The 14,503-nt window shown below is 37.3% G+C and overlaps 1 protein-coding gene and 1 pseudogene across 1 annotated transcript; one reads left to right on the top strand and one right to left on the bottom strand.

Annotated features, from left to right (window-relative positions):
* The first annotated feature begins 755 nt into the window (after positions 1–755).
* LOC100718180 (olfactory receptor 8U9-like) lies at positions 756–1,674 on the top strand (annotated as a pseudogene).
* An 11,429-nt stretch (positions 1,675–13,103) lies between these two features.
* On the bottom strand, positions 13,104–14,060 carry LOC100718460 (olfactory receptor 8U3). Its single transcript, XM_023562641.1, has one exon. It carries the CDS (start codon positions 14,058–14,060, stop codon positions 13,104–13,106), a length of 957 nt encoding a protein of 318 aa, XP_023418409.1.
* Positions 14,061–14,503: the final 443 nt, after the last annotated feature.

Raw genomic sequence — 14,503 nt, 5'->3', positions numbered from 1 at the left:
TACAACTTTACACTCAGAGGTTCAACTCCTCTCCTTAACACTTATGTTCATAATTAGTTTCTTTTTATTAATCATCCCTATTCTTTTAGCCATAGCATTTCTCACCTTAACAGAACAGAAAATCCTTGACTATATACAATTACGTAAAGGACCAAACATCATTGGGTCCTACGGAATCCTACAACCAATTGCAGATGTCCTAAAACTATTCATCATGAAGCCCCTTCACCCATTCACCTCATCAGTATTCCTCTTTATCACAGCTCCAATCCTAGCCCTTACACTAGCTCTACCCATATGAATCCCAATCACCATACCATATCCATTAATTAACATAAACCTAGGCATTTTATTTATTCTACCAACATCAACTGTGCATGCCGTCTTACGGTCAGGATGAGTATCTAACTCCAAATATGCGCTAATTAGAGCATTCTGAGCAGTAATCCAAACCATCTCCTAAGAAGTCACCCTGGCTATCAGATTCCTCACAGTTCTACTCCTAAGTGGGTCATTTTCGTTAGTTAACCGAATAGAAACTACAAAAAAAACCCCACCTGATTCTTTCTCTCTACATGACCTCTAGCAACAATATGATTCATCTCAACTTTAGCAGAAACCAATTGAGCCCTGTTTGATCTAACAGAAGGTGAATCAGAGCTAGTATTAGGATTTAACATAGAATACGCTGCAGACATGGCTTGGACAAATTGCTTACAAGCAAAAGTTTCTACTCGTTGGCTTCATGGAGGGGCATGAAGATTCCCCTCTTCCAGGCCTTTTTATCCATCTACATCTTCATGATCATGGGCAACCTGGGTTTGATCCTGATCACCAGAGCAGATGTGAGACTCAACACTCCCTTGTACTTTTTCCTGAGCAACCTGGCTTTTGTGGATTTCTGCTATTCATCCATCATCATTCCCAAAATGCCGGGGAACTTCTTGTACCAACAAAATATTATATCCTTTCATGCCTGTGCTGCTCAGCTAGGCTGTTTCCTGGCCTTCATGACAGCTGAGTGCTTGTTATTGGCCTCCACGGCTATGACAGACACGTGGCCATTTGTAACCCTCTGCTCTATATGGTCGTCACGTCCCCAGTTGTCTGTGTGCAGCTTGCAGCTGCCCTCTGTGGCTACAGCTTTGTGGTTGCATTATTCCATGCCACCCTGACCTTCCGCTCTGCTATTGCCGCTCCAACGTCGTCAGTCTCTTCTACTGTGATGACATGCCTCTGCTCAGGCTTGCTTGCTCAGACACTGACTCCAGACAGCTGTGTTTTGACCTGTGCTGGGGTCACGTTCATTGCCTCTGTCCTGATCATTTGATCTCCTATGCGTTCATTGTCTCTGCCATTCTGAGGATGCGCTCGGCTGAGGGAAGGTGCATAGCCTTCTCCACCTGCGGCTCCCACATGCTGGCGGTGACCATATTCTACGGGACCCTCATCTTCATGTGCCTGCAGCCCAGCTCTACCCATTCCCTGGACACGGACAAGGCGGCCTCGGTCTTCTACACAGTGCTCATCCCCATGCTGAACCCCCTGATCTACAGCCTCCGGAACAGGGAGGTCAAGGAGGCGCTGAAGAAAGCTGTGGCCAGCAGCAGCCGGGCTTCCGTGCTTGTGAGATTTCAAAAAACAGCTTTAGTAGATAAAAACAGACAGTTATGAGTTCCTATTGTTAACACTCAAATACCGTCTGCATGCCTCATACAATTTCTGTCTTTGTATGATGAACTTTTTCTCAAACTGTCATGTAGAATGTCATTTTGGATATGAAGATATCTGTAAGATTTTATGCTCCTCTCATTTTTCAGTTGCAACTTACAGAAATAATTATCTGTTCCATAAGAATTTATACCAGTTTTTCCATTTCTCAAATGGAAATGCACTTAACATAGTATATACAAAGATATATAAAGCTGTGGCAGAGTGGTCAGCCTTCTTTTGTCCCCAAGCCTAACTTTTAGATTTAAGGGATCCATCAATAACGTACCAGGTTAAAAACAAAGTACACACCTTAAATACTTTCCTGATTTTTAAATTTCTTAACAAATGTAAAAGCTGCTCATATTGACCTATTTCACATTTTGTTTCAGTTAAATAGACTGCTCTTATGTATTAATGAAACACAGCCTTCTGCTGACTTGGGGTCTTTTTAGAGATACAAATTCTTACACTTTGCTGTCCATGAAATTGCAGCACAATTTTCCAGATTATGTTTGGAAAGAAGTAATTCTGAGGTAGACTCTGCGTAACGGCTTTCTAATTGCTATGTTGGCTTCAGTTTCACCAACTTTTCCATGTGTGTGGCACCTTGATGTCTGCTTCCTGATACGTGAATCCTCTTTTGCTGTTTGCTACTAAACTTGGAATTGAGTCCTGGATTTTAAATTTGATAATTAAACTTTTGATAAATAAATGTTTCACTGTATGCTACTTTTTCATTCCTTGCAATATCATAAATAAAATAAATGCTTACAACTTACAGGACTCAGAAATTCATAGACGTTTCAAGTAATATTTAAACTATTGAGTAAATGAATACAAAAATTGTGTTCCTCCAAACCTTTGTTTGGTACTTTAGTCACTTTGGCTTTTTCTGCCCAGAAATTAGATCATACCCTTTACTTACACGATCTTATTAACCTCACTTTTAGTTTAGCAGAAAGGAACATTTACTGATTTCTACAGATGAGGAAACTGGGATGGAGAAACATAAGATCATTCACCAGGACTAGAGTTGTTCCTTGCAAACTTGGTATCCAAGGTAGTTTCTCAGCCACACAGATGTGTAGAACACATAGTGAGAAGTAATGGTGTGAGGTGACTCCAGGGACCTGGCCTTTGCGGGATCTGTAACTACACAACATTCAGAGATCATGCAGTCTTTTCTCACTGAATGAAGAGCAGTTTGTCAGATGATATATCTTTTCAATTTTCCTTGTCTGCAGAAAGCAGTAACGGTTGATTCCACTGGGCTTACAGTGAGGTTAATCATTGTGAATATAAAGGGCATTTTGTAACTTCTAGCACATAATAAAGTACTTAACTAATGGTGGCTATAACACTTATATTTTCAGTTTCCTGATCTCTTTTATATTGTTTTAGGGAATTGGATAATAACCATTTGTGAAATACTTGGACAATGGGTCTGCATTTTAAAATTATCAAAACGACAGTGTAAAACCTAAAGAATCATGTCACTGTGATTTTCTAAGGAATTAAATTAGTTTTAATATTTTGTGTTTGTGTGTTGATGCATCCATTTAAAATGAGACTTTTAGGCTTATTTTTGCCATCTCATAAATTACGCATTTTTCATAAAGACAATGCTATCATTGTTTATTTTATTATTATATTCTGCTCTCCATCACCATATTTTCTGAATACATAAATTTTAAAGTGTTTTAAATCTTGTACAGATGGTACTAATTTATAAATTTCCCACACATTAAACACAGCAGTTGAGCAATAACAGCTGATTCTCTGTCTTGAACTAAAAATCTCATAATCCATAAGTCACTACTATAGAATCCTTCAGATCATGACAACTCAACTGCAAATCAATTGGTCTAGCCTTCTACCAATATTAAAACCACAGTGCCACTGGCATTCTGAGATGCCACCTTTGTCCCTCCACCCACCGTTATTTGTCATTACAAGTCCAAAAAGCCAGTCCACCCATCCTAGCTTTAGCATGTTGACATTAAAGAACCTCTAAACACATACACATTTTCCTTAAATCAGTGCATACCTCAATGTCTAAGTAAACATATAATCTATGGGCCGGGGATTTAGCTCAGCAGCTTAAGTGACTGCTTAGAAAGCACAAAGTCATGAGTTCAATTCCTGATACGAAAAAAAGTATATATATCTACACACACACACACACACACACACAGATGATCAAAATTCTAAAAATGTTATGATCAAGAAAGAAGTTTGTGTCTTTGATACGGTAGATTTACTACACGACAACTTTCCTTCATTTTTTCCCCTTTCTTTGGTGGAATGCATAGAAATTTGTAATTTCATTTATATATAAGTCAAGCATCTGTAAATATAGACTTTGAGGATCATTGTAGTGGGTTGTTTTTATTTTTAAAAGAATAAAACCAAGCAAAATAAAATAGAATAAGGCCAATTAAAACAAAACAGTGAAAGTAGTACAGGGCTCCTAAAACATGATAAATGGAAATAAATAATGGCTGTCATAATGCTTCTCATTGTCTTCAAAATAGCTATGCATATCAACAAACATATTAAAATCAAACCAGATAAAGCCCAAGAAATCCAGTCAAAATGGAACTGTGGAAGTGATATAGGATTTCAAAACAAGATAACAGGAAATCAAGAATGGCAACCATAATGCCTCTTGTTGTCCGCAAAATAGCTGTTCATGGCAGCAGACCTAATAAAGTCAAATAAAACAGAACAGAATAAAACAAAACAAAAGAATGAAAGTGATACAGGACTTCAAAACAAGATAATAGGAAAACCACATGGCTACCATAATATATCTCATTATCTTCAAAATTGCTGCCCATGCCATCAGATATAATAAGATCAAAGCAAGAAAAGCAGAATAAAACCAGTCAAAACAAAACAATGACAAACATAATGGATTTTGAAATAAAATAATAGGAAATTAATAATGGCTACCACCTTCCCATTTTAGATGTTTCCTTCACTTTCACTTTCACAGTATTTGTTGTACATTTTGGATCCCAGTAACTCCTTCAGTTTTTTATATTAGAGAGACACGTGATGTTCACTTTTTGAATTCAAGCCATTTCACTAAAGAATGTGATCTCAGGTTGCATCCATTTATCTATAAGAGCCTCAAGATTGTCCTTATTTATAGCTGAGTAGCTTTGCATTGTATTAAAATGGTGTAACTTTCTTTTTCATTCTGAAACTGATGGACAAGTTAACCCTGCTTTTTTCTGGTGCCCTGTCACATGAAACATTGTTTTCTCTCCTTTGACTTTCAATCTATGAATTGTTTTATATATATATATATATATATATATATATAACAAATATATACGGACTGTTGATGGATTTTGTTTCTTGATCCACACTGCCTACTGTGTTTATTTTTATGGCGGAATTGAAGCCATCTACAATAATGGTTACCATCATGCACTGGTTCATCTCTAACATGCTTTTTTCCTGCCATTGGTTCCCTACATTTCCCGCCACTTCAGTTGTACCCCCTGCTCAGTGATCCCACTTTGTTGCTGTGCTTGGGACTCTGGTCATTTTTATCTCTCTCTAAAGTATCCTTCAGTACTCCTTATAGAGTAGGGTTTCTGGTCATGAACACCTTCGGTAGTTCTTTATGGAAGCATCTGATTTCTCCATCAATTTTGAAAGAAAATTTTGCAGGGTACCTCAATCTGGGTTGGAAGTTGTTTCCTTTCAGGACCTGAAATACTTCATTTCCAGCTGTTCTTATCTTGATAGTCTGCGGTGAGAAGTCTGCTGTGATTCTGATGGGTTTTCCTTTATAGGTGATCTGTTTCTTTTCTCTAACAGCTTCTAATCTTCTGTTCTTGTGCTAAATTTCTGAGATGTTGATTATTATATATCTGGGTGTAGATTTATTTTGGTTATGGCTATTTGGAGTGTTATATGCCTCACTTATCTAAATGTCAGAATCTTTTCCCATGTTAGGGAAGTTTTCTGCTCTTCCTTTTGTAAGTAGTCTTTTTATGTCATTTATGGTGATCTCTGTTTTTTTTACAGAGGTCTTCTTAATCATTCTTAAATAATTTTTAAATAATTCTTAAATGATTTTAAATAATTCTTAAACAAATTTTTTTGTGTTGTTTTGCATCAGTTGAATTGTTATTTCCTGGTTTCTTGTAATTTTTAGTAGATTTTAACGTTCATGATCACTAGCTGCCATCCTGTCTTAATGGGCTGAAAGTCTACCGTTGGTCTCTTTCAAGCAGTTTTGCCGGGTTTTCTATAGTTTTTAATTTCCTGACTATCTCCTTGAGTCTGTTTCATACATTCCAATATTTCTTGATAATGTTCATTTAAGATTGCCCTCATTTTTCTATGCACCTCTTTTTTCTTAAGTCTTCTTTAGATACGTTCAGCAAACATTTTATTATATTTTTCATTTCCTTTTTTACAGTTTCATGAAGTAGTTTCTTTACTTTAGTTACCACCATCTCAGAAATTTCAGCTGTGTGACTTCTGCTTTCATCCATGTCCATGTCTCCTGGGCTTTTTCTGTTTGGGCTGGAAGCCAGAGATCACATTTTGCTCCTTCATCTTGACATCTTCCTGGCTTCCTCCCAATGAGTTGGTTGTGGGGTTCCAGGTGTCTCCCATGTTAGCTATCAGATCCCAGGATAGGGGGGTGAGCAAGGCACCTTTGTTTCTCCTACTCCAGATTCTCCAGGAGGAGATGGGGTGTGTGGAAGTCTTCTCTAGACACTCATGTCTTCTTCAGTGCATGGCTGGCAGGTTCTCCTGGCTCACACAGGTTATCCGAATGTGGTCAAGAAGTGAGCAAAAGCTGGGCTGTAGCAAGTTTTTAAGGTAAGTTGAAGAAAAAAGTTTGCATTTGAACTTTGTGACCATGGTTTGTGACATCTGAAATTATATGGATTAAGAATGCATACTTCTCAGTGAATCTTATTGTCTTCAAAGTAGTTGCCTATGTCTTCAAACTTGATACTATCATATAGAATGGAACAGAGTCTAATCAGTCAAAACAAGATCGTGGGAGTACTACAGGACTTCAAAACAAGTTAATAGGAAATCGAAAAGAGTTACTATTTATATATCCTAATTTTTTTGAATTTTTTCTTTAATTAAGACAAACATAAGAAATGACTAAATAATTTTTTTTGAAACAATAAGGGGGAGATTGAGATAAAACAGGACATAACAATATAACAATAGAGGTCACAGCATGACTGTTTCAACAACCTAGTACTTCACCACCTTATAACCTGACTTAATAGTAGTTACCATAGTGTCTTTTTCCTTGAAATATTTGGGTAAAACTTCATATACTCTAGCTTCAAATATTTTCATATCAAGAAGCCCAGAATAAAGCCTTTCTAATTAATGAGTGAAAACTTTATAAGGCTTCAAGGCCACCTAATGGGGAATCATGATTACCACATATTTTTATATATTTGAATCATTATTTACATTAGGGAAACTATTCGGTATTCACACATGAAGACAATAAGATTCACTAAGATACCCATTCTGGTTTGACTATTGTCTTCTTTGGAAGTCCTGTAATGTTTACAATGCCTAAGTTTTATTGGTCTTGTTCTCTACTGTTTTGTCCAACTTTATAATATCTAATAAGGTAGACAATTCTTTTTAAGGAAACAAGGGACAACGTTGATAACCATTGTTGATAAACTTGTACTCTGTTCTACACCATGTGCTATGTCTATCCTTGGTATTGACTGACAGCTTTGTTTTGCCATATTTGACTGTATTCTCCCCCCCCCCCAAGAAAGTAATAAGCACTAAGGAGTAATAAAATCCAAGATGTGTAAATTTTGTTGTAAAAAAGAGAGGGAAAAAAAAAAAAGAAAAAGAGCTCTAACGGATATAACAGCAAGTGTGTTTGGGAGTGTTAAATAGCTGACTTTATCAATGTTTTTGGAACATTGAACACAGCTGTTTGCAGTCTCCCTGTTTGAATGTCCACCTTGTGTTCTTTGATACTGTGATTTGAGGAACTATTTTCAAGAAGATAGTGTGTAATCTACTAGCAGGTAATTTCTTACTGTTATGTTTTTTTGTTTTGTTTTGTTTTGTTTTGTTTTGTTTTGTTTTGTAGTTCTGTATTGCGTGTACCCTTACGCCGCTTTGGTTTGTTTTGTGTTTTTCTCTTTTTCCTCTTAAATAAAAAAAAAAAAAAGAATGCATACTTCTGAGTTTTTCTGTAGATAAATGGTACATAGACTGGCAACCTGAGGACAAAATACACCTTACTTATAGGTAGCATGTACCAATAGGCTGTGAGCCTGAATGTAATAAAAAGGGGAGAAAGAAGCTGGTTCGGATTCACAAAGCTCCACTCTGCTTGACTGGCTGGGTCTTTTACTGTCATTGCTCATAACTATCAGACTTTTGACTTCATTTCCATAACATCAAATGCTGCTTTTTGGTGGGCTCCCTGTGTAGATTCACAGGCCTTCCTTTGAAATTGAATGGATCGAACTCACGACTGCCTGCTTGCAAGGCAGGTACTTATGCCACTGAGCTAAATCCCCAGCCCCCAGGGACTGTTATTTTTATGTACCTGCAGCCTAACTCAAATCATTCTCTGCATACAGATAAATTTGCCTCTGTGTTTTATGTGGTAGTGATTCCCCTGTTAAACTCCTTAATCTATAGCTTAAGAAATCGAGAGGTCAAAAATGCCCTGAAGGAAATTATCGAAAAGTTGTGTTTGGCCATCAAAAATGAAAGAGTCTCTAAGCAAAAATGAGCAGACTTTGGGCTTTGTCTTATGTAGATTTGCAAGACTGGGAAATGTCAGAGCCACCTTTTCCGCTCAGATGCTGGTGCTCACTTTGACTGTGACTCCTCTGCTGTGTCAGTCTCAGAATTTCCCCTTGAGAGATATTTTGTGAATATTCAGTTGTTGCATTTTAAAAGAGCAAAGAAAATGGAGGTGAAGAGAGGCAAATGAATCCAAATCCTGTTTTACATAATATGTTCAATAATTTAAGAAAGCGTATGGGAGAATAAAGCCTGTATTTGAACCGAATAAAGCCTGTATCTGTGTGATGTTGTAAAATTAGCATTATTTTTAAATAAAAGCATGTCTTGTTTTTATATACCAAATTTTAGACATCAATCATTTAGAAAATATATCAACATTTAATATGTGTGTGTTTTGTAAAACAAACTGGGCATTTCCCCATATCCATACTCTTTCTGCAATCCTCCTATCAAGTAGAGGACTTGCTTTTGGAGAGTGGCCTGTCCTACACCCACCCTGACCCTGCACCCACTGGGCAGCAAACTCTCACTCTGTGTTTGGTCCTCTGAGCACCTGTTACAGGTAAGCCATTTCTGCCCCTCAGCTTCCTCCTCTGTAGCAGGCTGCAGTAATTCCTTTCTCCTGGCCCAATTTCCAGTGTTAGAAAAGATTCTGAATGTGAAAGACATTGCTCAGTTCTCAGCATCCAACGGGTGCTTCACAAATGCGCATACCTTTACTTCATTGACCTTGCTATTGTATCAGGATTCCTCTTTCCAAGGTAGGCAATTGGGTAACAGCGTTCTATGAAATAGTTAGCAACATGAGATCCTTCCCCTCGATATAAAATTGTGAAAATATAAAAGTTAAAGTGTCACCTCATTTCAATGTTTTAAAGTTTAGTTCTATTAAATTCATGTATTGTAAAGGTATTGTGATACTAACATCTTCAAATAGATATACACTTCATGAAAAAGAAATCATTTCTGTTTTAGATTAATAGTCATGAACTTACTCAGTTTCACACGTTTGAAAGGAAACATAATTTTCTTTTACTGAATGCATTTCTTGGGTCAAGTACCAGACAAGGTGCCTTGACCAGGTTGCCTCACTTAATTTTCAAAATACTCAGTTGAGATGGGTATTGAAAGAATGAAACTATTCAAAGCTGTTTATGTGATTCACTAACACACTAGAATTGACAACTGGAAGAATCAAATATTTAAGTTCAATTTTGAAGAATCTTAAAGCTTAATTCATAAGTGACTATCTCCCACTGCTAGTTACAAAATGTTCAGATTTTTTTCCAATACAAGTAGACATTCACAAATGCCACCCCCGCGTGATATGTAAATTAAAATTCTTCAGAAGTTAAAGAAATTATGAGGAATATATGCAAGTCTGATTTTGGTACAAAATTTGAAACTCCCACTCTTTTGTTTATCTACCCTGACAAATGGAAGTGTGAAAGGAAGTCACCACACATATGCGGAGGACTGTGTGGCTTTGTCATCTGTTTTCCTGTGATGTTACTTAAGACGGTCCAAACCTACCAAACCAAGATTCTTACCAGCGCCTGTAAGGTTTAAGGGTATTTTACTTCTACACTTTGACATCCCTGAGTCCCCTTTGCTTTTGCATAAATTCCTTGGCTTAGAACACAAGAATAGATCCTGTCATAACTCTGAATGACAATCTGCTTATCTTTAATTGATAGGTTTAGGAAAAGTGATCTTTAGGGGTCCCTCAACTTACATAATTAATGATATCATAAAAATGTCACCAGCTGGTCTCCTTAGTTAAATCCCTTGTAGACCAATTTGCATTCCAGCCTTCTGTAAGTACATAGTTACAGCTCTTCTTCTTCATAGATTACAATATTACTTGAAGGAGTTAGCACAAACAACAATGTATGCATGTGTAGCACACTAATGCTTCAGAAATGTATCTGAGGGAAAATGACAGACTTGCAGGCAAGCACACAAAGCCTACAAGTCCATCCGAGGGTTTACATTCATATCTATTCCTAAAATTCTTATGCCTCTGAAACAAGTGACTTTGGAGTGAAAGTATGCTTTCAGATTTTCAAAATTATCAATTTCTGTAGCACAAAATGGGTTACAGATGAATTCCTTATCCTCTTCAGATTCTATTGTCTACATCTTTGCTTGGGATGGAGTGTGGTTAAGAGAAGTACATGAATTGGTAAATGTTTAGTGTTTAAAATAAGACGAAAACAACAAATAGACAATAAAGGTCAGCTGTATATTTACTTTGTTTTAATTTCTGACATTACTGCAGAAATTTTGAGCTAGATGATATTCTTTACATTAAAGTATAATATTTTAGAAATCTTACAGTGGGAATTCTTTTCCTTTTGAGACCTTGTAATTCACTCAGGAGCTGCAGCTAAAGCAAACAACATTTAATACAAAGTATAAAACTTTCAGTATCAGCATTCAAAGCCACTTGTTGTAATTTTATTTAAGCTAGGTAACTAATCAGTTTTACATACAAAAAAAAAGCAAGCAAGTAATTATGCAATAAGATGAATATCATTTACAAGAAAATACACCAGGCGATGTTTCATGTCACTCATGGTAATGCAGCTTTCACCTTCTCTGTTAGGTTCACGTCATTCTGTCAGGACGTTCGAACATAGTTATTATCTAAAATCTCACACTGGACCCTACCAAGTGGATAAGCATTTTGCTCATTTTTTATTTAGTTGAACTTTACATATCACAAAGTGTGAAAAATTCAAATTTGGGCAGCTTCATTCTGAAATCAGGCATGGTTTTCATAATCCTGAAACTTAATAAAACTGATTACTCCGTTTTTGCTTTTTACCATCCTCTGTTTTACATCCACAGATACAAACACCATTCAATACAGACACAGAAATCTGAGAAACACAAATACTTATGTAAAAGCAATTAGGGACAAAATGCATAGGGTTGGTTTTGTGTTTTGATGTGGGTCTGGTTTTGAGAGTTGAGTTTCATCACCTCCAGAGTAATTTTAGAGCAGGTGTACAGTGGTGTGTGTCTGCACAGGAGGAGGCTTAATGTCTATTTGGTAATCTTGAATCTCCAAGCTCAGATCCCTGTGAAAATGAGATTAAGCTTAAAACATGATTATTGTTAGTAAGAGATTGAAAATATATACAAATTACAACATACAAACTCCAACACACTTAGCATCTAAGCATCATTGTCAAGAACGATTCTATGAAGCAGAGAGTTGCAGAGAATCACTCAAAATACCAATGTTCATGGGGATGGGAGTGGATGGGATGAGGGGGCAGAGGGAGTAAAAAGGATCAAGATGCTATTGCATAGGCTGCTGTTCCCCATGATGAATGTGTTTATTATGCATCGAAAACATGCGAATAAAAATGGGAAAGAATTAAAAATCAGAAATGATGGTTTTGAGCTGAGTTGTCAAGATGTTATCCACCAAGATTTCATTAATTAAAAAAATGTAGCCTGCCATGGACATTTCTATCTGTCACCATTGTGGTACACGACACCGCCATGTGCCTCTGTACCTATAAACATAAGCTCTCCAGACAGTGTAGCAAACAGAGTCCCTGGGCCACCTCACCCAGTCTTAATGATGATGATAGCTATCATAATCTTATAAAAGGGAAACATGGCAGGATAATAGTAAAGTACTAGCTTCATTTTTCTTCTGAAATTCTGTAGTAATAAATATAAACTCTAAAAGTATATTAAATTGCTAATTTTTAACTACAAGTTGTGGTATGCAAGACACAAATGATGCCATACTGTGAACAAAGACTCAAATGCATCCACCCTGTACGTTTTTAACACAACTTATTATAAGCCATGCATTTCCAACTGTACGTAAAGTTCTGACATTAAAATCATTTATTACCCTGTATTCTTAATACTCATATTTTTAAGAAAACAAAACTCAAATAGCCTTGAATTTTAATTTAAATTTCTTGTATTACTAGTTGCCTGTGTCTAGGCAATTTACAACTAATGGGGACTGATAGATGGAACCCAGCCCTCGTTTAGGTGTGTTTGACTGTAATCAGTAGCACTCTTTGATCAAGTGCCCGGCAGATAGTACGAAACACAGTGAAGCTTTAGTTCAGTCACTTAATGACTGATAAAACTCTAGTAGCCCAAAGAACTAGTATTTAACTTTGTGTAACAAATATTTTATAACCAACACTTAATGAAGCTCCTGTAAATACCTGATACAGTTCTCAGCGTCTCATAAATACTAACCTGTACAATCCTCAAGATGTTCCAAAGCATTTGGTTGCCCAGTATCGGGAGCAGATTTTCAAAGCAAGGGGGTATAGGTGTAGAAGCCTGCAGGGAAAACAAATCAGGGAAATAACAAGCTCCCAATGGTGTTGTTGCAGAGTCCAGACCTCAAATAAAACACGCCCCTGCCTTTGCTCAGAATAGACCTGGGTGTTGCTTGTGTGTGCCTGTATCCGAACACAATCTACATAATCTGTTTGGGTCCCTGCAGGCAATGTTGAAGTCTATTAAGATATTAAAGTCTAAAAATAAAATCTAATAAATAATAAAGTTATACTTTTGGTTAAACTGTAATTTATTTTACTTCTTTTGTTTCATAAAGCTCGACAGGATTGTTTTGTTACTTTTAATACTTTTAAGACTTTCTTTGAGGCATCTTTCACTTCTTTGTTCCTCAGACTATAGATTAGGGGGTTTAGCATGGGGATCACCACGGTGTAAAACACCGAAGCCATTTTGTCTGTGTCCAAGGAGTGGTTCGACTTGGGCTGCAGGTACATAAAGATTAGTGTGCCGTAAAAAATAGTGACAGCCACCATATGGGAGCCGCAAGTAGAAATGGCTTTGCGTCTCCCCTGGGTGGAACGGATCCTCAGGATGGCAGTGATGATGAAGAGGTAGGAGATGAGGACGATCGAAGAGGAGCAGATCATGTCAAAGCCAGCAAAGGCAAAAATGAGAATTTCTTTGACGTGTGTGTCAGAACAGGAGAGAGCCAAGAGGGGGAGGTCGTCGCAATAGAAATGATTGATGACATTGGAGCCACAGTAAACCAGGCGGAAGGTGACAATGGTGTGGAAGAGAGCCACCAGGAAGCTGTACGTGTAGGGCACTGCCACCAGTTTGAGGCAGACTCTCTTTGACATCAGCGTTGAATAATGCAGGGGTCTGCAGATGGCAGCATAGCGGTCGTAGGCCATGGAGGCCAGAAGGAAGCACTCAGTGATCATGAAGGTCAGGAAGCAGCCCAGCTGAGCTGCACACGCGTGGAACAGAATGGTGTTGTGTTCCACGACAAAATTCACCATCATCTTGGGAGTGATGGCCGAGGAGTAGCAAAGGTCCACGAAGGCCAAGTGACTGAGGAAGTAGTACATGGGGGTGTGGAGTCGAGCATCGATCCTGATCAAGGTGATCAAGCCCAGGTTGCCCAGCACTGTCACCACGTAGATCACTAAAAACACCACGAAGCATGGCGTTTGAAGCTCAGGCCGATCCGTGATCCCCTTGAGTATGAATTCTGTGACATACGTGACATTAACCTCAGCCATTTATTCTGGCAGGTATTGTGGATTTTCCTGCAGTTAAAGAATAAAAGCGATATTTCTTATGGCCTTTTCCAGTTTTGGAGGAAGAAAATCATTGCTTTCTTTTTGCTTGGAATCATTTTGCCGTGTAGGCACAAGGAATGCCTTGACTCTGACAATTCTCCACTCCTTTATTTGTAACCTTAAAGGGAAGTTTAAAGGGAAGCTTAAAGATAAGGGAAGAAATTCTTGATTAAAAATTAAGTATTAAAAAATAAGTTGAAACAATATTACTAGGTCAGCATTACATTGCCACTGTCTTTTCCATGTTAAATAAATGTAGCATCATGAACAATGTAATAAATGAGAACCACGTTTCTACTTCTATTCTCTGCAATTTTGTGCATCCTACTATAAGATATAGTCAAACTATATCAAGATAAATTCACATATTAATAATATATAAA

The sequence above is a fragment of the Cavia porcellus genome, unplaced genomic scaffold, assembly GCF_034190915.1.
Source record: "Cavia porcellus strain 051 isolate PalLab524CR breed Dunkin Hartley unplaced genomic scaffold, mCavPor4.1 scaffold_17, whole genome shotgun sequence".
Classification (NCBI taxonomy): domain Eukaryota; kingdom Metazoa; phylum Chordata; class Mammalia; order Rodentia; family Caviidae; genus Cavia; species Cavia porcellus.
The sequence above is the reverse complement of the archived record's forward strand: the minus strand, read 5'-3'. Positions and strand labels throughout refer to the sequence as shown.